Source organism: Zosterops lateralis, assembly GCF_965231275.1.
Source record: "Zosterops lateralis genome assembly, chromosome: 9".
NCBI classification, from domain to species: Eukaryota; Metazoa; Chordata; class Aves; order Passeriformes; family Zosteropidae; genus Zosterops; species Zosterops lateralis.
In genome coordinates this window covers 10009559-10035635 of record NC_139769.1, presented here as the reverse complement: position 1 = coordinate 10035635, position 26077 = coordinate 10009559, and the positions used below count along the sequence as shown (strand labels likewise).

Below are 26077 nucleotides of genomic sequence, written 5' to 3'. Positions count from 1 at the left end.
GTGGGAGAGTCTCTTGCATGTAGAACAGCTAGATGGAGTTTGGAGTAGGTCTGTGTTTGTTGCTCTGCTCCTTGTGCTGTGCCAGATCATCAGTAACTTGGACAAGTTGATCTCATCTGTGTAAACTTCAGATGGCAGTTAGGGGTAGTGGGAGACATGGTGCTAGTCCCAGCTCTCCTTCCCAGCACTGAGGTGTCTCAGGGGCATCACACCCTCTGAACCCTGCCTGTCTGCTGAAGACCTCAGCCACTGCCAAGGCAAAGCTCAGCCCATGCAGTGCTCGTTTACCTCAGCATGAGATGCAGCTTTGCTCAGGGAGCAGCTGGTCCCTAATTGCCCAGGCACCCTCCCTGACACCTCCACTGATTGTCGGACCCTCAGCAGAAGAAGTGCTGCTCACAGAGAGCTGCAAAAAGCACCTTCCCCACAAAAAGTCTTTCTCCCTGCCTTGTGAGGGTCTGGTGCCATTTTGAAACTGAGGTTCCCCGGGGTTAAAAGCCAGCATCTTAATTCAGAGTGCCAATGTTCAATTTTGCTTTCTGCTACCAGACTAGATTGCAGGCCAGCAAGAGAGTCTGGGTTAGTGGCCCACTGGGTCACCTCCCATTTGTTTTCCTCAATTTTGTGTTGTCATAAATTCATTCCAGCCCGTTGTGGTTGATCAGTTTATCTCCGCCGGGGCAGGGAGCGCTGCGAGCATGATATATGGCACAGAGCATTGTAGCCAGCCTCTCCATGAATCACTCCAGCTGTTTGGTGTCAGCCCCAAAGCAAACAGGGCCCGGCCGCTGAGCATTGACTACGATGAGCTCAGTATGGGAAGAGACATGACGTATGAATGTTTATTTAATAATTCTCTAATATTTCCAGCGGAGTGTGGCTGTGCCTTCTGGGAGGGGTGAAAGGGGGGGAGGTTGAAGAGGGAAACTCTAATCTGTTGGGGTGGGTCATAAATCAGGCAGACAACATCATTAATCAGGGATGGGACAGAAGTGGAAGGAGGTGGGACTGAAACTGCCATCCTCGTTGGGAAGGGGGCTGTGCTTTTTTTTCTTTTTTTTTCTTTTTTTTTCTTTTTTTTTTTAAATCTTGTTTCTGATTCCGCTGGCCCCAGCCACACTGCTCGCATAATAGCAAACCCGGACACTAGGCTGTTTAAGTGAGTATGCTACCTCTGCTCTGAACCTTGCAATACAAGCCTGCCAAGCATTAAATCCCTTTATAATTATCTTCTTTATATAACACTTCATGCTTATCATGCTTCATTGGATGAGACGCTTGTTGGGTTAAAAAGAGGGGTTTAGAGACAAAAAGCAATTGTATTTGTTTTATTTTTCTTGTCTCTTTCTTCCCCTTCCCCCCCACCTTGCCTCTTTCCAATCCAGCTGTTTTGAAACATTGGCTCTGGAGGGGCTGTGGTGCAGCAGCACAAGAGGGAGCATCAGTCAAAATTAACCAAAGTTTAGATTGGGATCCTTGTGCTAAGAGACAGGCATTTGAGAGCAGTTAGGGAGGTAAGCAGTGTCTGTTGGGGAGACCCTGCTCCCAGGCAGACACGTCCAGGCGGAAGCAGAGTGTGAAGCCAGAGGATTAGCAGAGGCCTGAAAGGGAAGGAGCCACACTTAAGCTGGTATGTCAGAGGAGAAAAGAAGCTGTTGAGAATTTACACCACAGGATAAGCGCTACCCAACCCTTCTCCACAGTGTCACACCATTAATAGGCTTTGATGGGAGACAAGACATCTCATAGCAAAGACAGACTTAAAAAATTAACTTGAGTCATAAATGAACTAACCCTTTGTGCTCTGCTAAGCCAAGAACATGATGCTGCTGGTGGGTCCAATACTAGAGCACCCCACGTGAACCTGGGAGAGAATTCAGGACACTGAACTGAAGTGTGGGATTGTCAAAGACTTGAGAAAGAGCTGCTGACCTTTGCTGCTTGTGTCCAGATTTTTATCTTTATTAGGTTTTACTCGTTTTCAGTAATTCAGTAGTATGAAATACTGTGTTTGTACAGTATACTGGTGTTGAAAGAGTATGGAGATAGATGCTTTGGTTTTTTATGAGATGAGGCTTTGGCATTACTTATTCCTCTGGGATGTGACAGTGGAGAGCAGAGTGCTGGGCTCTGCTTCTTTATTCTGCTCCCTCTTTTAACTGTTGGAGAGAAGTTGCATGTGCCAGTAATGGTCTCAGACATTATAACCACTGTGCAAACTGAAATTGTGTCAGTGTCCAGTTCTTCACTGGCCAGTGGTTAAGGAAGCTCAGCAAGGCAGGTTGTGATTGTACAATCTCAGACCTGGGGGTAGGTGATGTCTCTGTTTAGTGCAGCGTTATCCACAGTTTGGTCTAATTTCGTGCCTTGAGGTGGTTTTCTATGGATTTTGACATCTAATTTCTGTTGAACCTGTGATGTTTTAAAGTTGAAGCATCTGCAAACCCAAGGGATCTCCTGGCTTCAGGGGCAGTAGGTTCTGCATCCCTATCCCATAACTGGTGAAAAACCCAGGATGAAATTTTATTCCTACACTGGGGGCGTGGTTTAGGCATCTTGCAATTTGTCTCTTTGCCTGCCCCTTCTTTTCTTTTTTCTTTTCTTAGTTTCAGAAATGCTGTTAACTTTAATTTGTAGAGTTGCTTCCTGGGAATGAAAAATCGATGGGGGGCTATCGCAGTGTGAAATTCGACTGTCACTATTGAGCTATAGAGTTACCAAGATGTCTTAGAAGGTAAAAAATAAATCGTGGCCCAGCAAGTGCTCAGCTGTGCTATTTCAAAGGGGATATGAGGCTGATGGTCTGTTAGAGGGTACTTCAGTTAGATGGATGATGATTCCCTGTGAAATATTGGAGTTATTCCATAGGTAAGAGAAACTTTAGCTTATAAAACACAAACAGCTGCCTTCTAGCAGACGAATTCTGCCCTTAGATGTGTGAGCAGCTTGTCAGAGAGAGGACTGGTCCCTAAAATTAGCCTGTTGTGTTTAACATTGTCTCTGATGGAGCATTGTGGATCTTGCCATGTCCTTTCTGAAAATACTTTGAGGATGTGACTGTTTATTCACATCCCTTAGCTATGCTGCAAGAATTAAGAGGCAGGGATTGATACTATTTTTTTTTTTAGGAGATGTTTGTGTGGTGCCCAGATGCTCTCAAGAGAAAAGTAACTATTATCTTTATGTAGCCTGTACTCTCTGTTTGGACGAAAATGTTCCTTTGAAGAGCAGAAAAGGGATCATGTTGTGCCCCATCCGCTGCCAGTTTTCAGTCTCTCTCCTGCATCTGCTGAGGGGCAACCCTGGCTGCACAGGCTGGCTGTGTGCTGGTGGTGACAGGGCTATTGCTTTTCTTGGCACTCACTGACTGTTGTGGCAGGACTCAGTAAGTGTTTGTGCTATGCCAGCTGCTGTATGACAACAGGATGGTTGTAATTACAGCTCTTGGTAATTTATGCCTTTCTTAGGCTACAGTTAGTAAGTATAAATATGAAATAGTACTTCTTTAAAAAGGAACAGTTTTCTTAGTTCTCATTAAACCATATCTGGGACAATTGTAGAGTGGGTAATTATTTCTCTTACACTTGCATGCACAGTTGCAGTACAACTGAGAGCTGCTTACTGCTGCAAGGAGGAGTGTTAAGTCACATTCAGTTGGAGCTTGGTAAAGATTTCCCAAGGAATTTAATGACAGAAGAATTCATTGTGCTTTCGTATCTCCTTCACCTCTGTAACACAGAACCCAGCACTGTCTCTACAGAAGCAAAGTAATAGCAAGTAATATAATTAAAGTTGTTTAACATCCATGTTGATTTTTTGTCCTCACTTTAGTATCCATGCTTTTCCTAACCTTACACTCCACTGCTACAGGCACTTCATCCTATTTCTCCAGTATCTTCTTTTTTCATTTTTGATGATTTTATCTGCAAAAAGCTGTCGTTTCCCACACAGTTGCATAAGCATTCCTGCTTTTCCCTCAGATAGCTGGCTTATGACCTATCCTTCCACTGCACTGCTCGTTTCCTTTTCTAGCTCTGGGACCACAATTGGTTATATGATACTAATGTGCCCTGGCCTCCTTTAATAGCCTCCTGTTTCTTTTTGAAGGCAGGATTACCTTAAATGATGCTAATTCTGATCCTTTCTTTCCCTGTAAAGGAAACAGCAACAGTGTAAAAGTTCTAGGGCGGCAGCAGCAGTTGTAGGAAGCTGTCTGGAGGATGTGTTATCGCACTACCCTTGTGTGCCTCCAATCAGCAGTCATGAATGGAGGTTCTGGGAAGCATATCACCTCCACAGTAAAGCCCTTAAAAGGCTATAGATGAATCCAAGTGCTGCTGTAGTAGCATAGATATTTCCTGTTTATTTCAGTCGTTTGGATGGGGGCCATGGGAGTAGAAGGCATTTATTTAATTGCTCACAGAGGCTGGCTGCAAGACTCAGCTGCATGTCCAACCTTCTGAGCAACTTTCAGCCCTAGGAATTTGCTATTCCTCTTTCACTTCATGGATATTTTATAATTTTGTGCCCTGATCGTCCAACCAAAGCTACCGATAATCCTAGACCAGCTCCAGGCCACAATAAGATGACAAGTTACAGCTGCCATAAGTCTTCCAGTAGAAAAATAGACCTGCCTAGCTATACATGGCGCTTGGTCATAATCCAAACATGTTTACTTGTGGATGGAGGCAAGTGTCTGTAGGCTGGAACCTTTAGCCTGCATGCCTCAGCAAGGAGAGCAGCTGCATTTTCCATTTCCACCTCCTGCCTTTTGTGGCCCTGGCTTGTATTAAGATAGAGACCACAATGCACCTTCACAGATCTGTTAGAAATACAATTAGAGTCTCCAAGATGAAGGATACATTTGAAAAGGGAATTGAGACATTAACACATTAGATGAGTAATTATTTCTCTTTAGGAACACTATTTAGAGAATCGTTTTCTGATTCAGCCTGTGCTGCCTCAACAAAACCTTGCTGTGCAGCAAACCACTTTCCATAGCACGGCTTTTTTCTTTATCGCCAAATCTGCTCCAGTAAAGCAATGGGATTGCATTTATTTTCTCTTTGGAACAGGGAACATAGTCTCTAAATCTAATCAGAATGACCTATGCATTCTTTCTCCCAGCTTTCATGTTGAACCATAATTGCTCAAATGGCACATTTAAAATTTTGGCGCAAGCTCAGACTTTCACTCGCCGCCTTTTTAAATCAGTCCCAGTGGCCAGTGGATACAGCGTAGCCCTACAAATGCATCTAAACATGCTGACTCTGAGGCTCCTTCTATTCCGAATGATCAGCGGTGCCATCTGTCTCTGTTTTGATTGGGGCTGGGCACATGTGTCCCAGCAAAACACGGGCCAAAAATAGGGAAGAGAAAGAGCCAGCTCCTGGATTTACTTCCCGCTCCTGTAAAGACATTGTTGGGTTCTCTGTTATGGAGGCGGGGGAGATATGAAAGCAAAATGAATTCTCTTCTGTCATTAAATTCTTCAGGGAATCTTTATCCAAGTCCCTACTAAATGCAGCTTAAAACGCCTTCTTGGAGTGGTAAGCTCCCCTCAGTGGTACTGCAATGGTGCATGCAAGTGTAAGAGAAATAATTCCTCTGTGGGGGAAAAAAAGAGACAACATTTTTGGTTTGCATCAAGATAAAATTAGTCAGAAGCAAACTGAGTTTGGCAAGCAGATGCCAGTATTAACAAGTTGTGCAAGCAAGTATAAAATAGAGGCACTCGTGACTGAGAGTGCCTTGGAGTCGTGTGTGTGTGCCCTTGCATGCACCCTGCTCCAAATTCACAACTTAGAACACGGAAATTAGAATGGGGAACATTGCATTATTCATAACTTGGCAACCAGAAGCCAGGGCACTTTGCCAGAGTAAACTATTCTCTATAATTACAGGTGAAGCAACATTCTTTAATATCTTACAATACAAAAACATACATTAATCAAGGAAAGAGGGCTTTTTTTTCCTAGAGGACAATAAATTAGCATCCTTGCCAATTTCCTCAATACATGTGACAGCGTTTTACAGGATTATAAGTCAGCCTCTTTAAAGGAGGTTAGTCTAAAAACAAATAAACCAAATAAATGAGATTTTTAGCTAAATAAAGGGGAAGCCAACTCCTAAAACATTGATGTCATGCCAGGAGATTTGCTTTTAGAATTGGCAGTCTTGCAGACCCTTTAGAGGGTCTAAACTTCACTTGGTGTGATTTGACATGGCTCTTCTGTAAACAGCTTTGCTGGGCAGTTTTCTGCATCAAGGCATGCAAACCCTTTCTACTATAACCATCTCATCTAGTGAAACAAAATCTCAGTACATTGTGCCAGTCTGGTAGCCCACATGTTGGGGGTGATTCACAGTCAATCTGCCACCAGTGCCTGACACTGGGCTTCTTCCAGAGACTTAAGATACTGAAGATGCCTGAGCTGTATCTGTTTTCTTTTAAAGCCACCTGTCACTTTTCTTTTTAAAAACTTACATGTCAATTTATGTGTTTTGCTTGTTAGTAGCAAAGGGGCTTTTTCAGCTTTATGTTAGGTTCTTGCACTCCAGTAAGTGTAAAAGTCCTTTCAGTCTGTGGATCCCCCACTGACTTCAGTGCTGCTCACCCACATCTGCCAATATAAAGTCCCTGTATCTTTAGCTGTCATACTTGGCTGCAGGTGATGCTTGCTAAATTGAAAGTGGAGAGAGATTATTTAATCAGGTTTAAAACAAAAGCAATTCTTATCCCAAAAAACATAGGGGTGTTCATAGTTAGTGTTTGAAACGCAGGTAGTGAGGGAGTTGTGTTGAAGACAATGTATGGGTGAGACCTGACACAGCATCACTGTGCTCTGCCATTCTGCAGTGCTTCTGGGTGTCACAGAGCTGTGCACAGCATGTTACAGGCTTATAAAACAGGATTCTTCTCTGAAAGAATTGTCCTCTCATCCAGATGTAAATTGGCTATGAGAGAAGGCTTGCAGTTGCATGATTGTACACTGATGTTGGGGTTGTTTTATCAAGTCTTTCTTGAAGATTTGTGCCCCACAAAGCGAGGACTGCACCAGGCTTTCTCTCCTGCAGTGTAGTAGTGGTTATGATAATTGTCATCTACAGCTGAGGTTGGATATGGCCTGGAGCAATTTCTCTGCTCCTGGAATCTTACTTTAGCTTGACTTTGCCTTCAAAGCATCGACCAGTCTGTTTCTAATATTTATGATATGTAAGCTGCTAGTGACATGACCTCTGCCCTTGGTGCAGGGAGGTGGCATGTATGTTCTGCTGGGTTCTCCGCTTTGGACAAGGGAGGATAAAGGCTTTGTTTAAAAAATAAATACATCACTTTCAGGTTTGTCAGTGGTACTGTACATTTTCCTCTCTGTCAGTCTGCCAGTCTTACAGGCACAGGAAAGCAAAAATAAATGTATGAGGAAGAGAGAAGGTCAGAATATCAAGTGTCAAAAGTAGCCCATGAAATTTTATTGGTGGTGCATTTAATCAGTGCTAAACGTTTTTTACAAGATACATACAAACAGTGGAATTGTAAAAATTTATGGAATGCTGTGTACAGTGTAGCCATTTATGAAGAAAGGAAAATTTATATCCAGTTGAAATAAACCAAAGGGGAATGTTTTATGGAGACTCCTCAACAGCAGGATACATCAAATGAGATCTGGATAAGATGAGGATGGGGTATGTGCAGGGGATTCTTTGAGGTGTTTTCCTGCTTCTTCCACAGCTAACAGTTTGCATCTTTCTGTGGCTCTCAGATAGGCAGGATGCTTGATGCAGGGACAGTGTGGTATTTGTGTTTTTCTGTACAGTGGAAAGGAAACACAAGTGAACAGCTGCTACTGATATCTGTGGTACAAGGCTCTGGCTCTTGGGCTTGTTCCAGTACAACAGTTTCTTGAGCAGCCCTTAATACCCAGCTGGGAAGGGTTAACTGAAGCCGATCACACTGACATCAGCATTTTTTTTCTTTCCTTTTTGGTCCAGTATTTTGTTGATGATAAAGCACAGGCTTAGTCAATTGAGAGATTCCAGAGCTGCAGAATCAGAGATAATTTAATTAACGGAATTGCTTGTGATTGCCCACTGGGACAGCGGGTAGGAATTGCTCGATTTAATTTGGAGAAACAAAGATCACATGCATGCTAATGTTTAACAAATAACCAGTGTTTGGGTTAAAGTTTTTTAGTGAAGAGGGGGGTGGCCATTTCCCAGGGGAGATTCCCAGGAGGCGATTGCTGCCCAAAGCTACAGATAGGTCCTTTTTCCTCTTCCATAGTATTTCTGTGCACTTCTTCTGATCTTTTACCTGAACCGAAGGAAGGATTTTCTCAGAGAAAGAAGGTATTGTTATTTTCAGTGCTCACAGGAAAATACTACAAATAGTAGAAAAATATGCGTTGGGTACAAAGACTGAAAATTATCACATGCTGTCTGCCCAGTCTCACAGACTTGCTTCTAGATACACAGTATCCTCAGCTGTGACTGCCAAGGTGTGGAAAATTTAACCACAAAATCCAGGGAGAAGTATAGGACCCAGCTTCTTCCACGAGAAGCCCTCCCTTTCCTGTTTTTGCTCTTGTGTAAACATTCTCACTCAGGCTCCCCTGTGTGTAGTGATGTCACAGCGAGTCTGTACTCCAAGATGGAGGTGCCCTCTTGATACATCCTCAGCCAGGGAGGGCAGTTCAGGTGTCAGTGAGGCCTCTCACACCTGCTGGAGAAGTATTGAGCACTGGGGCTCAAGGTATAGCTCTTGGCAACCGTTGTGCTCAGCAGGTCTCTCTGGAGGCTGATAAATGACGTTATCCAAACGCGTCAAATCAGAGCGCTGAGGCGAAAAATTGTTAAGAGTCCTCCTGCATCCAGCATGAGGTCAAGGCAAAGCAGAGAGCCAATTCCTTCTCGGTAATTCCCTCTGCCTCACTTGGCAGGGTAACTTGTACACAGCCTTCCCCTGTCCATGGCACTTGGCTTTCTGACCCTCACTCCACCCTGGCGTTAGCCTGTAAAAATTCTGCCCAAGGCTGCTCCCAGCTGTATCCAGGCAAGCGCACACAAGGTGCACACACAGGAGGGAATCCTGAGGGAGTTCCCAAGATTGCTGCTGCAGGAAGAGTTGCTCCTAAGCGATGCTTATCTTTAGGATACAAGCAGCAGGTTGACGGTAAAGTGACACTAAATGGAATGGCATGTGTCCCAAGTGCGCTGGCCACCACGGGAGCCAGACACATGGGAAGTGACTCTCATCTTTATTCCATCCCTGGAGGTAGTTTCAGTTTCCTTTATTTACTAATGTTCTCCCTATTTCCCTTGACCTCATTTCCTCCAGCTTTTCCGAAGCAACCATGCAATTATCGCTCACTTTGGGTTGACCCTTGGCTGCCACGTCCCTTGTTGCTGCTGCTCCAAGAGGTTTTCCTGAAATCTCAAGTGCAAAATATTCACTTACAGCCAACATTCCTATCTCTCATGTTAAGTAGGGGCTATGTCTTCAGCACTGTGCTGTGTGTCAGGATTTGTCCTGCGAGTTTGCTTAGCAGGGAGAACATGGAGTTTAAATTCTGTCATAGCTGAGCTTTGATCAGTGCTGGGAGGTATCGCAGTGGCTAAAGTTCCCTCTCTTACCAATGCACCCCAGTCTTGTTAATAAATGTATATTTAACAATGTCTGGAGCGTATGAAGTGATAATAACTAGATCAATACCTCCCACATTGATTGTCCAGGATCCCTACAGCGTGACGCACGCAGCGGTGCGGTAATTTTCCAGCTAACTAGCACCCTGATCTACAGCCCTCCTATTGATTGGCCATTGTATCAGGCAGCCTCTGAGCATTATTGCTTATACCTCTATTCAGCCTCCTTTTCTGATTCATTCGTTTATTACTGGACAGGTGCGATTATCTCAGAGACTTTCTGAAATTGGCCAATGGGGGTTAGCTGTTTAGATTTCTATAAACAAACCGTTTTCTGTCTTCTCTAGTTGCAGTGGTAAATTTTTCCTTTTCAAGTTTTGACTGTTATTGGGCTGGGGATGAATGGACATTTGTTTGTATATGCTCAAGGAATCAACTTTTCCCTTTCCTTTCTGAGTTGTCCACCCATCTGAGGAGGACTGGTAGCTCCAAAGATGGTAGAATGAGAATTTAGCAAGGGTTAAAGTTCTACTTGCCTGCTTTGGGTAGGAGTCACACTTGCTGCCTTTATACCTCCAGTGCCCTTATGCATGCAGGAAAGAGAAATGGATTCCATGAAGTCAAATTCAACTGCAGTCTTCAGCCAGCATCAGTTCAACAGTGGGCCAGACTGGAAGGGAAACAATTTTCTCAGCCAACAATAATCTTCAAGCTATAAATAAATAAATCTGTTTCTTCCTTGGACAAAACTAACACCTTTCTAGACTTTCTTTGAAAATGCTAGCAGCTCTTCCTTGAGGGTGAGAACTCAAGCTGGGATATGGTAATAATTTATACCAATGACCAGGAGCAAGTGGGTGTTTTCACAGCAGGGAAGACTGTCTCCTACTGAAACTCTTTCATCTTGCTTCAAAGAATATTTATGGATTCCAAGACTTGATTCCATAGTGTCCCTGTCCCCAGACAGTACTCACCCACTAGGCTAACATGGGACATTTGTATTTCTTTAGCTTTTTTGCAGTTTTAAAATTGTTCCTATTTTCTGTCAGCTGTCACTTGGAATGAATCTCTTTCTGATGAAGATCTCAATTAGCTCATGCAGAGCATGTCTCATCAATACAAAGGCAGGAGTGAAGTTGAAAAAGCTTTAAAACACTGGTAGTTAACCATATACATTCCAACAGCTTGACTTTCTTCTGAGGTGTCATAATTGGGAAAATCACCCAAGATCTCTTTGACTAGTTCTGTTACCAGAGGCTTGGGAAAAACCATCAGAATCAGCTTGTGGGAGATTCCTAAAGTCCCTCCCTGCGTGCTAGCGACAAGTGACTAATGAACAAAGGAGTGAATGCCTGCCTGCAGCTCAAGTGCTGAGATTGCAGCTCACTTTACTGGCTGTAGTAATTCCACTAGACCTGTGCCTTAGCCACCTGTTGATGAATCATCCTCTAAAAAGGTAGAAGACATAGGTGCCACTGTGGGTTATCTTGTGATTGATGATGCAGCTTCTGGTGTCAAGATGCTCTCCTGATTCTTCTGAGCTGGAGTCTGCTTGGAGATGCCAGAAATTCACTGACACACGTTGAAAATTGTTGGTTTTGTTTTTATTCAAGAAAGTGAAAGCTTTTATGTCAATGCTCTAAATCTTTTGTGGGCAATACTTGAGGGCCCCTCCCTATGCCTGCACTGTGTAGAAATCAGATTTTGCAGCGTGCTGGAGTGACGCATCCTTGCCTGTAGTGCTCCCTGCATTTCATTTGCTAAGCATTGCTGCCTGCCCTTGCTTTTAGGTTGGCAAGTTGCTCTTTTCGCCAGCCTTGCAGAACCATGAAAATACACTTGCCTGGCCTCAGCACAGTGCCTCTGTGACAAAAGAGATAATGCTGCCCATCAAAAATGACCCTAGGAAATGGGAAAGCTGAGATTGTAACGCTGCCTTTATAGCCACCCTGTTGGCACCATGTCCAAGGCTTTTGGTTTCTCCGTTCTTTCAGTATTAGAATCAAAAAGCTGGGGCTTTCATTAATATAAGCCGTTGTGTTGATCCTGTGTAATGAGCTGATTTTGCATTTCACGAGGCTGATGGCCAGCAAAGGCCTCCATTCCCTAAGGGGAAGAACAGCTCCTATTGCCCACAAAAAGTTATCTCAGCAGCTTTAAAGCAACATACAGAACTTTGTCTCAATCACGTGGTCCTAAGTAATCTCTTAAGAGAGACAAGAAAAAAGGCAGAAAACAAACAAACAAAAACCAACAAAAATATCTGTTCTTTAAATGTTTGTGTCTTGCTCTGTATGAAGCTGGCAACCTCAGCACTGGTTGTGTTCTTTTGTGATGTGTTTGGAAGTGTTTAGAAAGACACTTTAAAGAATTCACACTAGGCTTTTTGGGAATTCTTTTAAGCCAAGTTGAATGTATTAGTTTGAATATAATGCTATTTCCTGTGCAGTACCTGTTGGGATACTTTTTCCCCCAAACTCTTAAGTGTCTTGTGTGCTCAGTGATGTTCACTCTTCATCATCTTCTGCAGAATTACAGAAGACTCTGCAGTGACAACATTTGAAGCGTTAAAGGCTCGTGTCCGTGAGTTAGAAAGGCAGCTTTCCCGTGGGGACCGCTATAAATGTCTCATTTGCATGGTGAGTAGCACTCCACTTGTGGTAATGAATCAGAAATGTCTTGGTATCTCTGCCGAGGAGGGGAGAAGCTTTTCTTCTTTTTCAGGCAGTCTGAGGGAACTCATCACCAATTAGCCTTCCAAATTAAGGTCTTAACAACACAATTTTCTGTATAAATTACATTCTTTTACTGGTATTTGCAGCTGTCCCTCTGTAGCAGGGGCAAAAAAGGCCCAACTTCAGAAGACTTTGTACCTTCCTGTAGAAAACTCCCAGATACCAGCATCCTTTTCCTGCCTGTGCAAATTTAGGTACATAGGAGAGAGCAGAATTGTGATCAGAGGTTCTCTGATTTGGGAGCAGGGATGTTGCCTGAGCATTTGAAAGTTTCCAGTGTCCTGTATGCTCTCTGGTGATGCTGTGGCCTTTCTCAGGAAGGGCAGCAGCTCCCTCTGATGGTCCAAGCCTGCAGGGCTCTACATCTGCTGTTGGGTTTGTGTTCTGCTGAGAGCAGAACACTCTGCTTGGTGGAGAGCTCCCTCTGCAACTTCAGCTCGATGCACAGACTTCTCCCTCCCAGCCAGCTCACAACTTGGAGGTGTGGGAGTGCAGTCCTTGTCACTCATCCCACAGGAGGGACAACAGCTTGCTGCTGATTTCCAGAGGTTTGTTAGCAGTAATAGAAGATACTTGAGAAGGCCTGTCTGCTGAAATAGCAGCAGCTTTCTTGGGATGCAGTTAAGCTGTTCTTGCAGAGTTGAGTTGTGATAAGGGTTGATCTTACCCTGTCACTGGTTTTCATATGATCTGGTGACCTTTTTGATGAGAATAATGGCAGGTGGCCAGAGCAACTTCAGATGCTTTTGCGATAACTGTGCTGAGCCAGGTCATCACTTGAGTGGATTATGAGCTTCCAACAGGAGTTCTGGGAAGCCAAGAAAAAGGATTGAAGGAGACTTTCTGCCACCTCTATACAAACATTACAAAATTACAACTTAAATATTACACAAGTTGGTTCTTTTAACCAAACTTCTTTAACAAAATACAAGACAGTGTTACCCACCAAAAAAGGCATTGTGATGGGGTTGGGAGTGAAAAATCACTAGATCACTGCTGTGGAAATAATCTGTTTGCTTCTTTTCCTCAGGACTCCTACACAATGCCCCTGACTTCTATTCAGTGCTGGCATGTGCACTGTGAAGAATGCTGGCTGCGGACTCTGGTGAGGCTCTTGACTACTTTCTTGTTGACTGACAGCCTTTTTCCTCTCTTCTCAGATACTTTATTCTAGAGTGCCACAGGGAAGGGTGCTTTTTCCTTTATTTTAAACAATCTGAGTGCTGTGCTTGCAGATTTCCCAAGCCTGGCTGTTTAACACCCCACTCTAGCTTTGACAGGAGAGAGTTTTATTTGAGTCATTGTGACCCAAGTTCCATCCTGCCCCTTGCTTTTTCCTCCTCTGTGGGAAGAGCTCTGTGCCAGGGACTACCTTGCCTTTCAGTAATTTCCTGTGGGGCATCCGTGCAAAGAGGTAAAGGCGTGAGAATGGAGGCCACATTGACTGAGATTTCATGGGATGGGTAGCTTCTGAGAAACATAATATTCCCCTGAAGCTAAGGGAATCATCTTCAGGAGAGAGGATAGGGAAGGGAGCTTTTATAATGTGAATCTGTATTTTTTAGGTTATTTGGAATAGCGCTGGGTGGTTTTCAAGCATATACCATTCTGTTTAGAAGACTGAGAACTACCTTGAATATTGAATACGTGACCCAGTAGAGTAGTGATTTATTCATTTATTAAAGGACATCAGGTTAAAATTTAAGGTGTTATTAAACAAAGTGTTTTCTTTTCCTGTGTTAAAACTATGGGCTTTATAATCAGCCTTTAACGTCCTCTCTGCAGCTGATTTTCAAGCTTTCTTTTTGTTCAGGCTGAGGAGTGGAAAATAGTCAATTGTGCTTTCTAGTTCTCCTGTTAGCAAGATGATACAGTGTTGGGTTGCAAAAAATGTAAGGGAATGCCACCCCTAAAAACTTGTTCCTGGAAGGCATTACTCTACTTTATAAAACACATTGTGTGCTTGGAATTACGATTAAGCTGATCATGCTCCTTTAAATCCTGCCTTTTAAAAGTCTTGTCCAAGAAAAGTTACCAGGATGGTGAAGTGCCTGTGGGCTTGAGTACTAATAGCAACTCAATAACTTGGCTATCCCTTGGGCTGTATTTTATAGCTCTTCAGCTACACCCCGTCACTATTTACATTATACAAGCTTTTGTAAACATTTTAGCAGCATCTTATAAAAGACACACATGTGAGTACATAGCTGTGAGGTGTCTGGATGACCATGTGCTCTGCCACCTTTGCTAAGTGAGGAGTAATCTTGTCTTACAGCAGTGCTACAAGCACAGGATAAAACACTAATTTCCTCTTCATTTTCTTTACTCAGAAGTCTTTGTCCTCTCCTCTTCTCACCAGCCTCAAGTCATCTTCTAAATCTGTGGCACCAGTTTCAGGTTGTTTTTAGGCTCAGCAGCAACTTAGTTCAACTTCAGTCAGGTCCCTTTCTGTCACATTCAGCAGTCACAGCCGCTCAGGAGAACGGGGAAAGGCACTCCAGGCGCTATGGGATTTACATTTCCCTTGCAGAGGGGAAGCCATCTCCCCCTAGAATTCCGTGAGAAAGGTGGTGATGAGGCTGGCTGGCTGTGTGTGATCTGCACATGGCTCTTTTGCTGACCAGGCAGGCGGGATGGGAATAGTCCAGCAAGACATCATGTTAGGACTTGGCACTTGCATAGGGGAAGCAATTAATAAGTGACTACTCATGTGTTCCCCAGTCCTAGCCTCTCCCTGCAGCCCCCAATTTATTAAAGCAGGCCTTTTCACAAGGCATGCTTGCACTCCCTCTCCCATCTCAAAAAAATCTCCCAGCCTGTGTTCGCATGTTTCTAATGTAACCATTAAAATGTAGCCTGAAGACAGCAATAAAAACCCTGGAACGCCTTGGTGCTTTTGTGTCTTGATCAAAGTCAATGTGTGTAATCTCGTTAAGACTGCCCTCCTTCCCCCCTCCCTTTTTATGAATTTAATGGCATACAGCAGCTGGGCTCAGTGTTTAATGCTTACCAACCTGCATTGTTCTAATTAAGGTATCTCCTTTTATTTCGGGCACAAAAGAGACTCTTGTTTTTTTTAACAAGCGAGGAGCTGTGGGATAGTGTGTGTAATAATCGCTGCTGTTACCTTTCCCTGGGTATAAAGCTGGCTCCCCAGTGGGGTTGGGAGGAGGGAGCCTGCGCGTGCAGCACACATGGAAAGACTTGGCTGGGGGAGAGGGGCAGCATTTTTTCTTCTGTTCTGCAGTAAACAATTTGTTGGAGTTAATAGGAGTTGGAGCAGGCGGGTTGTGTCAGGCTTCCGGCCCCTTTTGAACAGTCTGGAGATTTGCCATCCATACTGGTGAAAAGTCCCCTTTCTCCTATGTGCCTTTGGTTCACATGCCCATTAACTTAGAGTGTGAGTGTGTCTGAGAGAGCAAGGATCATGTACTGAACAAGGCCCTGGAACTGAAGGCCTGGGAGCACTTCTAAACTGCAAGGTATTGAAGACAGGGTGAAATTTGATGTTCACATGTGTCTATGGACCTAAGATTTAAACATTTTCTAGGATACAATAGTACAATGATATGAGCATCTGACTTGATAGTGTTTAGGGCACTGATGAGGATTGGATCTTAACATGCTTAGACTTTATGAAAATAAAATTTTTGGACTTTTGGCTCTTGATGTTCAATTCCAAATTATAACTGTTCTGTTGGTAAGGGCAAGGAAGGGACTTCTAATCACTAACTCCACAAATGATGGACTTCTCTAGCTTAGGTATAATTATATTGGAGCTCAGCATGTCAACAGGCTGCAAGTTCTGGGGTTGAAACATTGACCAGAGGAGACACTATCTCTGAAGCAAAGGCTGAGGTGGCAGAAATGGGTCCTGGAGATGCCTTAAGAGAACCAAGATCATGGAATGATTTACCTATGATCCGTTTTAGAAACCCTGAAAACATGTGCAGGTTCTTCAAAGATAAGAGAGGAAATGGTGTTGCAGGAGCAAGACTTAGCCTGGGCAGCAGCAGGTGGAGTTCCTTTCCCTGAATATTGACAGTCCTCATGGTGGGTGTCCATCCTCAGCTGGCTGTTGGACTGCAGCCCAAGTCATGGGGTGGTAGGGGATGAATCTCCCTCTGTAAGAGTCTGTCCTGTCTCCATCCTTCCCCATAAACTAAGCGTGACCCTGCAGCTAATAGTGGGTGAGATTCATATTTTCCTTCTCCTGAGGAGGGTTCCCTAACAGAAGGGATTGGCCATCTGCTGTAGTGATTTGCTGGAGAGGTTTGGAGCCTCCATCCTTGGAGGTTTATGAGAACCGGGTTGATGTGTGTCTGTCAGCAGTAATTCAGGTTGAGGTGATCTTGCCCAGGGAATGGGTTGGCAAGTTCTTGATGTCTCTCTGAGCTGTAGTTGTGTGATTTCCCAATCCCTGATATCCTTCTTTATGAAGTAAATAGAGCTGGAAGCTAAGTCAGGCTGTTGTTTGCCAGTGATGGAGCTGTTGGTGGGTGCAAGGGCTGAAAGAGGACAGGTTTATTTGAGAAATACAGTTTACTAAGTTTCCCCCATCACCTGTACAAGCCAGATCCAGCATTTCCCATGAGTATTTGCTGACTCCAGGCTTGAGCCTGCCTGTCTTGGGCTTATTTGAAAATGACAACTACAAGAGCAGGAAAAAATCACTTCTAAAAACCCTTCTTCATCACAAAATGCTTCCAGGGGATCCATCGATATGTACGTGTGCTCTGCAGTTGACACATTTATAGCTTTGGTAATTACTGCATTCTTAGCCTTGCCACTTTCCTAGGCTCTAGTACCATATATTCCATGTGGGGTGGCATGGTTTTGTACAAAACAGCACAGATATAGAGCAGCTCTTCTGAGTGATTCCTCAGTGCTTCAGCAGCATATAGGGACTTCCTGAGTCAGCAGCTGCATGGATGCTGTGCTTGAGCCTTCATGATGTTCTCATCTGCCATGAGGTTCTCTGGTTATTAATTAGCATTCTTCAGTCCTGGCCTCTAGCAGTGTGGAGGTGAGCTCCACCCTTCGAGGAGGCTTCCTGAAAAAAGTTGTTCCCATTACCTGACAGCTGGAGGGTACCCCACAGTGGCAGTAGAGGACAATTGTTTCTCGGGGAATTAGCATCTGCAGAGAAGAAGCTCCAGTGTGGAGGCATAGGTGGGAGAGGAAGTGGACGCTCCTTTGAGTTGAGAATTGGATCTTGGCATTCTGTTCCTTTCCTGGCAAGAAGCTGGCTCTTGGTTTGCGTCCCTCCTGTCATCTCTCTGCTTCGATTTTACTTTCTTTGCCTGCTCTGTTTGTGTGTCCCTTTATTTTCTGTGCCCGGTAACATATTCTGCTTGGAAATTGCCCATTTTTAGACCCACAGGACAGCAGGAAGTGCCTAAATCCTTTCTTGTGAGTTTCCTTGCTTTAGCCAATTTATAGCAGACATCATACCATTTTTTTTAAGAGGCAACTTTAAGACAAACTACTCCAATCCTTCCTGGCACCATGTAAGCCCTAACGACTTTTCAACATCTCAGCTCTCGTTAATGCATTTTTCAAACTAGTACCCCAAGTGATTAGCCTGTATTGTGGATCAATCACTTGCCAAATTTTAATTAAGAAAGGAGGAGAAAAAATAAACTCCATCCTGGTTCCAGCCCCATTTCTTTGCTTTGTAACAGCCCTGGAGCAAACTTCTTGCAGCAGAGTTTTATAAACCCCTCAAAACTGGGGTTTATAATGGAAAAGCTGAGGTGGCCTTTACTCCAGCACACACAGCTATAACACATCAAGGCTTTTCCATGTAGCTATGATGAAAGGAGCAGAAGGACCTGGAAAAAAGGAAAAAGAAATGGCCGACAGGTGGGACTTATTATTCCACAGCATTTTTATTTCAAGGGAAAAGTTTAGTAACCCCAGCTGGCAGGTGAGCAGTGGGGGAGCAATGCTTTTTCATTGTGCCTGTGCCAGCATGTGTGTGTGTACAAGCTTATGTGCCTCTCCACAAGAGAGGAGAGCTTAATCACTGGTGCAGATAAATGTTGTACACCTACACTGCAAAGTCACATGCAAGGATCAAGGTTCTGAGCAACTTCAATCTAAAAAGTAAAACATCAAGACTTAGTTCTGAATTTACCACACATGCTTATGTGTGTGGAGGAGGGCAGTTTCATTTAATATAAAAGAAAAATGCATCCTCAAGTGTCCAAAATATTAGAGAGATCCATAGCCCTGGGCCCAGTGTGCCACGTGCAGCCTGCACCACATTCAGGCCAGGCTGCTGAAAGTTTCCAGGATACTGTTGTTCCCTTCAATGTACCCAGGCTTCAGAGCTCAAGGATGAGCTGTGCTTCCCACGTGCAGGTGAAGCAGTATCCACCATTGCCCTAAATCAATCTGTGATCATGTAGCTTTTGCAGAAAATAGGTCAAGCTCCATGTGGCTGGGTTCTGCTTTGTGACTTGGTTGAAAACTTCTCCCTGGCTATGCATGTGCAGCTCTCATCCTTAGGTGGGAGAGTGAATCCCCCTAAAGCCATCAGCATGTGTTGCAGAAGACAGATCTCCAAGACAGAGACCCCAAGGTCTGGCAAGATAAATCCAGCCATTTTCCCTTTCCCTGTAGTGTGAGGGAACTGCATACCTGACCTTGCTTTGCTATGGAAGAGAGCAGCAAAGATGCACTTGGTTCCATTGGGCTTGTTCTGCCATCCCTGTGGGCTGAGTGCTTATAGTGAGCACCTGCAGCCTTTGGTTCAATGCCTTGCTGCCTTTTGCCAGTAAGCTTGTCTTAGGAAGGAGAGCATGGACACAGATGTGGGCACTAGTCACATCTGGAATGCCTAAAGTCCCCATGCATGCTTCCTTCTGCTTGTCAGGGCACACAGGAAAGCTTGAACAGGCAGCTGCCAGCTGCTGTCCCTCAGACAACATGCTGTGAATTAATTCCTCAGCACCTCCCTGCCACTTCCTTTGGGACCCCCTCCAGCTACAAAGATGATGGCAAGAGGGCAACTAGATGCAACAGGTGCCTCCAAGGAAAAGGGAACTGCCTGGAAAAGAGCAGAGACTCAATTGAAACAGGATATTTTGTGGCATTTGCATCCAGATTAGTGAGCCCCTTGGGAGTGCTGCTATGTCACACAGTGGCACAGGGGCAGATGTTCAGATTTTTCTCTCATGTTTTCACCACTGCAGCAAGTTTTTACTGGGACATGCAGAGTAGAGCTTTCCGTTTCTAATTCTGGAGATCCAAAGCTGAGGCATTGAGCATAAGCAAAGAGGCATGTTAAATAAACAGGCTCTGCTAAAGTCAAGTGCACTCAAGTTTCCATTTCATCAGCATTTTAAGCCTTTCCTTTTGAGTTACAGTTTGCACTTGCTCCTCCCAGAAGTCCCCTTGGTGCAGACCATTGCATAGGGCTGCATGATGCACTGCAGAGGCACAATGGGATGGTCCCTGCCCTGGAAGGCTGAAAATCTAAACAGAGACAGTAGTTGTCCCAGGTAACTGGAAGGATGTGCCCACAGGCATCAGCACCAGCATTAGGTGTGCCCTCCAGACCACCAGTGGTCTGTCCTCCTTCAGACTGCCAGTCTGTCATTCACCCTGAGTGTGTCAGTTACCCTGGGAGTGATGCCCAGAGTATTTTGGGTGTCTTTTACACTTCATTCAGCTCTAGCCCAACAGGACATTGTGTGTGGCTGGTTTAGATCAGGTGCAGGTGCCTATGGTCCCAGTGTGTGTTCCATCAACAGCTGGGCCAATGGCAGCGAGAGCTGTCAAACGGGACCTGATTGTTCAGAAGTGCAAAGCTCAGGGAATGGCAGGTGTGCCAAGTCCATGACTGCAAGGAAAAAAGATGCAGTGGGAGCAGGGAGGGCCATCCCAGTTTTCCACACTGCTTGCTGGTGCTGTAGTTGGGAGGCTGCCTCACAGCAGAGCCATCTTTCTGTCGTTTTTTCCATCAATTGTCTGTCACATCTGCCAATCTAATGATGACCGGCTTAGGCTGACCCCGATTCTGAGGCTTATTAACACCTTTTTGCTGTCAGGCTTGGTGATAGATGGCACATCAGCCCTTGTTTTATTTCATGTAGTGTTCCTGTCGGCCACCCATTACCCCACCCCAGCTCACAGCAGTTTGCTGTTTCCAGCTTACCTTGGCAGAACAGACTCTCTGCAGTATGTTTGTGAGCTGGGGAGGATGGGATGAAGGGTTCTTTCACGCCAGCAGCTCTTGGGCTTTTGCAGGATGAATGAGGCAGTGCCCCATTGTGCTCCCCTGAAAGGGATGGTCCAAGCCCCCCATGAACCAGCTTGGTCATCCGTGCTGAAAACTTCACTTGTTCCAGCTGGGTTGATTTTCTGCCTGTTGGGTGACCTGAACTGGCTCATCAAGGGCTGCAGGTGAGCAAGGGAAACAAAAAGGAGCAGATCTCCCTGGCAACCAGTGGTGACAGCAGTGCTGGGTTGGGTAATGGACCTTGGCTCTGGGTTTCAGCCCTCTGCAGAGCTCCTGCTTGTCCAGCTGCTTCATGCCAGGGACTGGAGCAGGACAAGGGGCTTGCAGGACAGGCAAGGAAGGCCTCCCAACTTCACACATCCTGTGCTCCCTGTTGGAGGACATGGCCCTGCCTGCAAGGCCTTACTGATCCTGCAATCCCAGGCCAAAGGCAGGGATGTCCTTCACACTCTCACACTGTGCATCTCATCTGCTGGTTGCAGGGTGCCAAGAAGCTCTGTCCTCAGTGTAACACCATCACGTCTCCTGGAGACCTTCGACGCATCTACTTATGAAGGACCCAGCAGGAGGGCGGGACCCAGCTACTCAGCTCAGCTCATCACGCCCAGGGGGAGAAGAACGACCACAACAAAAAAAAGACGTTTTAAAATTTAAAGAAAAGACAAACCAGAGACTCCAGACATGGACTCGAGGATACAGGAGCAGTGGGGAGCCTCGGCTGCCAGGTCCCGCAGTTTGAGACCTCCTTCAGCATCTGCAGCGGGCAAAACCAAATCCTTTGTTGTGAAGCCCCCCTTTTTTAAAACCAGTGTTCCCCATCACCCGTTCCCTGGAGCTGGCTTTGCATTGCGGATGGCTCGTGAGCCCTCCTTTGGACTGTGTTGTTGACCACTCTGCCCCCAGGAGACTGGGGAAGGGACCCTTGGCAGAAAGATGTTAAATAACCTGTAACTTGTGTTCCCTGATCAGTTTTTGTTTTGTTTTTATTTGTTTTGGTTTGATTTTTTTTGTTTGGTTGGTTCTGTTTTGGTTTTTTGTGGTGTTCTAGTGATGACTAAAAGGTTTAAAGAAAAAAAAAAAAAAACACACCCAGGCAGAAATGAAGCACATGTAATATAGATTATATATGTTTACAATGTTGTGTATAAATGGGATAGACTCAAACATTACATACTAATAAGTTTCCCTTTCTTTTCTTTGGGTTGTATTTTTTTTAAAGAAGAAAAAAAATGAGCAGAGAACATTAAACCCATATTTTTCTTGGTTCAGCAAAGTTTTGGCATTAAAGTCATTAGTTTAAAAAAAGTATATATATACATATATATAATATAAATGGTTTAATGTTCTGTGGTGTATATTTCCTCATTCAGATATGAAGTTAACAGCTTTTAGTAATGGCTGTAGCATTGCCCATAACTTACAGAACTTATGGGGAGTAGAGGAGGTGGATTTTTGTCATTAGTTGTAGCTAATGGGGCTATTTATAATAGAATCGTTATCCCCGGAAAGACACAGCTTTTAACTCCTCACCGGGGGGCCAGGCAGGACAGGGGGGATCTGGCTCAGCCCCCTTTATCTTTCCCAGCTGGGGAAGGGGCGAATGGTGAGGAGCTGGAATAGAGGGAGTCTTGTCAGGCCCTGCCCTCCCCCCTGGCTGGGAGTGCCTGCTCGGGGGTCCAGCTGATCCCTGTGCTCCTCCAGGCCACAGCCCCGTCCCCTGCCCTGCTTGGCTTTGCTTTCTTCCTCTGGGCAACATTTCCTGGCTGAGGATGCCTGGGCTGCCCAGGATGGTGCTGAGGCAGGACAGTGGGGATGGCAGGGGACAGGATGGTCCTGCCGCTGGCTTTGCTCAGAGAGACTCAGCCAGTTCCCTTGCAGAGCTGCCTGGCAGAGCCGTGCAAGTCCTGCAGAGCCAGCCCTGCCCTGCTCCCACTTCCCCCACCTCCCACTCTCCTGCAGCCTGCATTTTTCCTAAGAGGTTTTGGCACTAAGGCAGAGAGCCAAGCCAGCCCTGTCTTGTCCCCACTGCCACTTCAGGGTCCAGCAGAGACACTCTCAGCTGGACCCAGAGGTCCCCCACAGCCCCAGCTTCTCCCACGCAGTCCCTCATGCTTGTCCCTGTCTCCCATATCCTCAGCCTTAACCAAAGCTGCCATCTGGCCTGTTTTTTTGTTGTTCTTTCTTTTATTGTCAGGATCCAAAAAAAAGATACTGACTCGTTTCCCAAGGCCTTGGGACTTCTCCCAGCCCCACACTGTGTATCCCTGCCGTGGCTCCCTGGGCAGCTGTGGGGTGCCAGCTCCCCATAGCCAGAAGACAGGGAGATGGGAAAGTTCATCTGCTCCACTCCTTTCCAAACAGATCCCACCTGGCAGTACAACATAGCTGGGGCATTTTAACAGAGTCTGGAAACAGCAGTGGATGAAGGATTTGGAGTTGGAACCCCAGGGCTGCTGACCTGAGCTGCCAGGGTGTTTCCAGAGAGGGAAGGGCTGGGTAAGCAGGATGTGTGGGGTGTGACAGTCCCAGTGCTGCTTCCCTACCCTGAGCTCTTTTGCAGAAAACAGCTACAGCCTTGGCATCTCCTGACTGATTTCAGAAGGATCCCACTCCACCCAAAGAAACCCCAAATGAAATTGAATGAGCTGTTATTTCCCAAACATCTCATCAAAAGGTTACAATTCCTTATTGAGAGTTTCCCTTGTGTCCAAGCTCATAGTTGTGTGTGGCTTCTGAGACCGGAGAGCTGCAGCCTCTTCTGTGCTGTGCCAGCAGAGCTCCTGGGAACCAGAGGAAATCGAGGCACCCCAGAGGGTCCCACCTTCACAGGGAGACTGTGGGCAGGGACTGTCACTGCAGGGTAACCCTGCAGCAGCACAAGGCAGGGCAAGGGCAGGCATGCACAGCTCAGGCTGGATTTTTAAGGGGAGAAAAACTTGCAAGGCACATGGCTCAGCTGGGAGTGTTCTGGTGCTGAGGTCTCAGAGATGGAGAGAGTGCAGCCAGGTGGGTTTGAGAGGCAGCCAGGAAGGGCAAGAGGGTAGGACACCCCTACCTAGCCATTCCTTGGAAATAGCCTGGCTCCCTCCCAGGGCCTTTCTGGCAGGTGGTGTGGACCAGCCATGTGCTTTATATACGTATGTGTAAAACCATATGTAACTAGTCACTGGTTCTTTGCTTTGGGGTTTATTTTTGGTTTTTTTGTGGGTTTTTTTTCCTTTTAAATTGTAAAGCCATCCCCTGTTTTCAAGGGGGAACCTGCAGGGGGAAGGCTGGGGAGAGAGGCATCCCAGTTTGTAACAGGCACCCGCCACTTCCCCTCTTCTGTAATGAGTTTAAATGATTAAAAAAAAAAAAAAAAAAAAAGTGAGATATCAGAGTTACCTATCTTTGCCCAAAGAATCCCAGTTGCACAAAGCGATATTCCGGTGTGTCAATGATTGTGTGTCAGTGTATACTATACAAAGAGGTACTTGTCACTCCCGTTTGTAAACTACATTTGACATTAATTAAACAAGTATAAATCTTCTCGGGCGCTTTCTGCTTCTCTGTGTTTCCCTTTGCAGGCGAGAGGCAGCAGTGACAGCCCCCACAAGCTGCAGCTCCTGGATGTGAGTAATGTCCCAGAGGGGAGCCCTGGTCCTGTTTGGGATGCAGGGACAGATGCAGGGGGATGCTGGGACATGCGCCAGACCCCACCACGGACGGGTTCCCCCAACGGTCCCCCCCACAGAGCCAGGAGGGCAGGGCGAAGGGCACCCCTCAGGGGACACCCCCATAATGAAGTCTCATCGGCTGCGTTAGCAGGGGGCAGGAGATGCCCAGCCCCAACAGATCTATAGCTCCTGCATTAGGGGCCTCCAGTGCAGTGTAGGGTTACCCCGACACAGGGACTGGGAGGCTGCTGGGGCGGGGGGGCAGAGGTCGGGTTCCCCCCGGCACGCGGCTGGCGCCGATGCTTTTGGTTTACAAACATTTTGCAGATGGGTCAATGGTCTGTTTTTAAACCCCTCCCCATAGCTGTGTCCCTCAGGGATGGGGTGCTGGGGGTCCCCAGGCTGGTGGGAGGAGGCAGTAAGGATGTCAGGGACCTCTCCATCTGCTGTGGCAAGGATTGGGAAAGGGTGGGATTTGGCCACTTTTTTGGCTGGCGAGGAGCAGCAAAGCCTCCCAGCCACTCTCGCATCCACTTCCACCCCAAAGGAGGCCTAAGGCCAGGGTGAGGGGCAGAAACCCTCCCTCCCTACCTACCCCACAGCAGGCTGCTAATATTTTATTTAAAATATCTTTAGGAAGCGGAGGACCATGATGTATCGGATATATTGAGAAAATGCTAATGTGTAATAGCGTGTGTCAGGGGCCTCGTTCATCACCCCGCGCCGCCTTCTGGGGGATCCATATCTAATTAACAGTAATGAATGAGGGAGCCCACCTAATGACAGCCCGCCAGTTTGTTATGGAAATGAGGCAATCCCATTAGGCAAAACAATTAAACAAACTGCTCGGAGTGTAGGCCAGTGTAGGATGGGCACAGGCCCTTTAGGAAACAAGGGGGGCCCTGGTACCCAGCCCGCCACATGCCAGGCTGGGGGCATAGAGGCTGCTGCAGCCTCTAGGACTGGGTGCCCCCACTCAACTCCCAGCAGCAGGAGGCTGGGGAAGCTGAGAGGGATCTGCCTGGGGGGGGGGATCCCAGCTGGGGAGGGGACAGCAGGGCAGTTCACATCCCCCTCTCGATGGGCTCAGAAGCAGCAGAGGCCAAACACAGATTTCCAATCAAACGTGTGTACTTGGCTCCTGCTCTATTGACACTGAAGCAAGAAGGGCTCAAGGTTAATTCCTTATCAATACCTTATTGTCAGCTCATCCATCACTCCACGGGGGCAGGGGCTGCCAAGGTCTCCCTGCCCCAGCCCCCATGGGTTTGGAAGGGTGACCAAAAGGATGCTGTGCTCACCTCTGCCTATCCCAGCCGTGCCCATATAGCCCGTCTCTGATGGTGCTGGGGTGCACTTGCAGCCACGTTAGGATGTAGAGATGAGAGGATTGGAAGGTCAAGTCCAAAGCGAAGGGCATGGAGGGATGCCCATGCCCCAGGATGGGTGAAGGAGCTGTGCGGGTGTGCTGGACAAGGGGGCATTGGGAGACGGATCAGGTGGTGGCTGTGGGCCCTCACTTGTGCTGACCTGTTTCCTAATTGTGTCCTAAGCCCCCAGCCCTGTGTGCTGGGGGGTCCTGCCAGCCTTTTCAGAAGAGTGACACTAAGCTCAGCTGCTTTCCCAGGGCTTGGGGACTACAGGGAATGCAAGGGAGCTCCAGAGTCCTGATGCATGGAGCTCCCAGAAGTTGGGCCATGGTCTGCTTGATCACACTATAACACAGATTCACTCAAAAACCAGACAGCCTTCCCTGGGTGATGGAAAGGGAAGTAAAAACCTGAGGAATGGGATCT

The 26077-nt window shown here is 46.2% G+C and overlaps 1 protein-coding gene across 3 annotated transcripts in view; it reads left to right on the top strand.

Moving 5' to 3' along the window:
* RNF220 (ring finger protein 220) overlaps positions 1-24153 on the top strand; it is a 214251-nt gene extending 190098 nt beyond the window's left edge. For all 3 annotated transcript variants that reach the window (XM_083867362.1, XM_083867361.1, XM_083867363.1), the window contains 3 exons: positions 12173-12281; positions 13408-13482; positions 21108-24153. In XM_083867362.1, coding sequence (XP_083723488.1) covers positions 12173-12281; positions 13408-13482; positions 21108-21179 — 256 coding nt within the window. In that variant the 3' untranslated portion in view covers positions 21180-24153. The remainder of the gene's footprint in view (positions 1-12172; positions 12282-13407; positions 13483-21107) is intronic.
* Positions 24154-26077: the final 1924 nt, after the last annotated feature.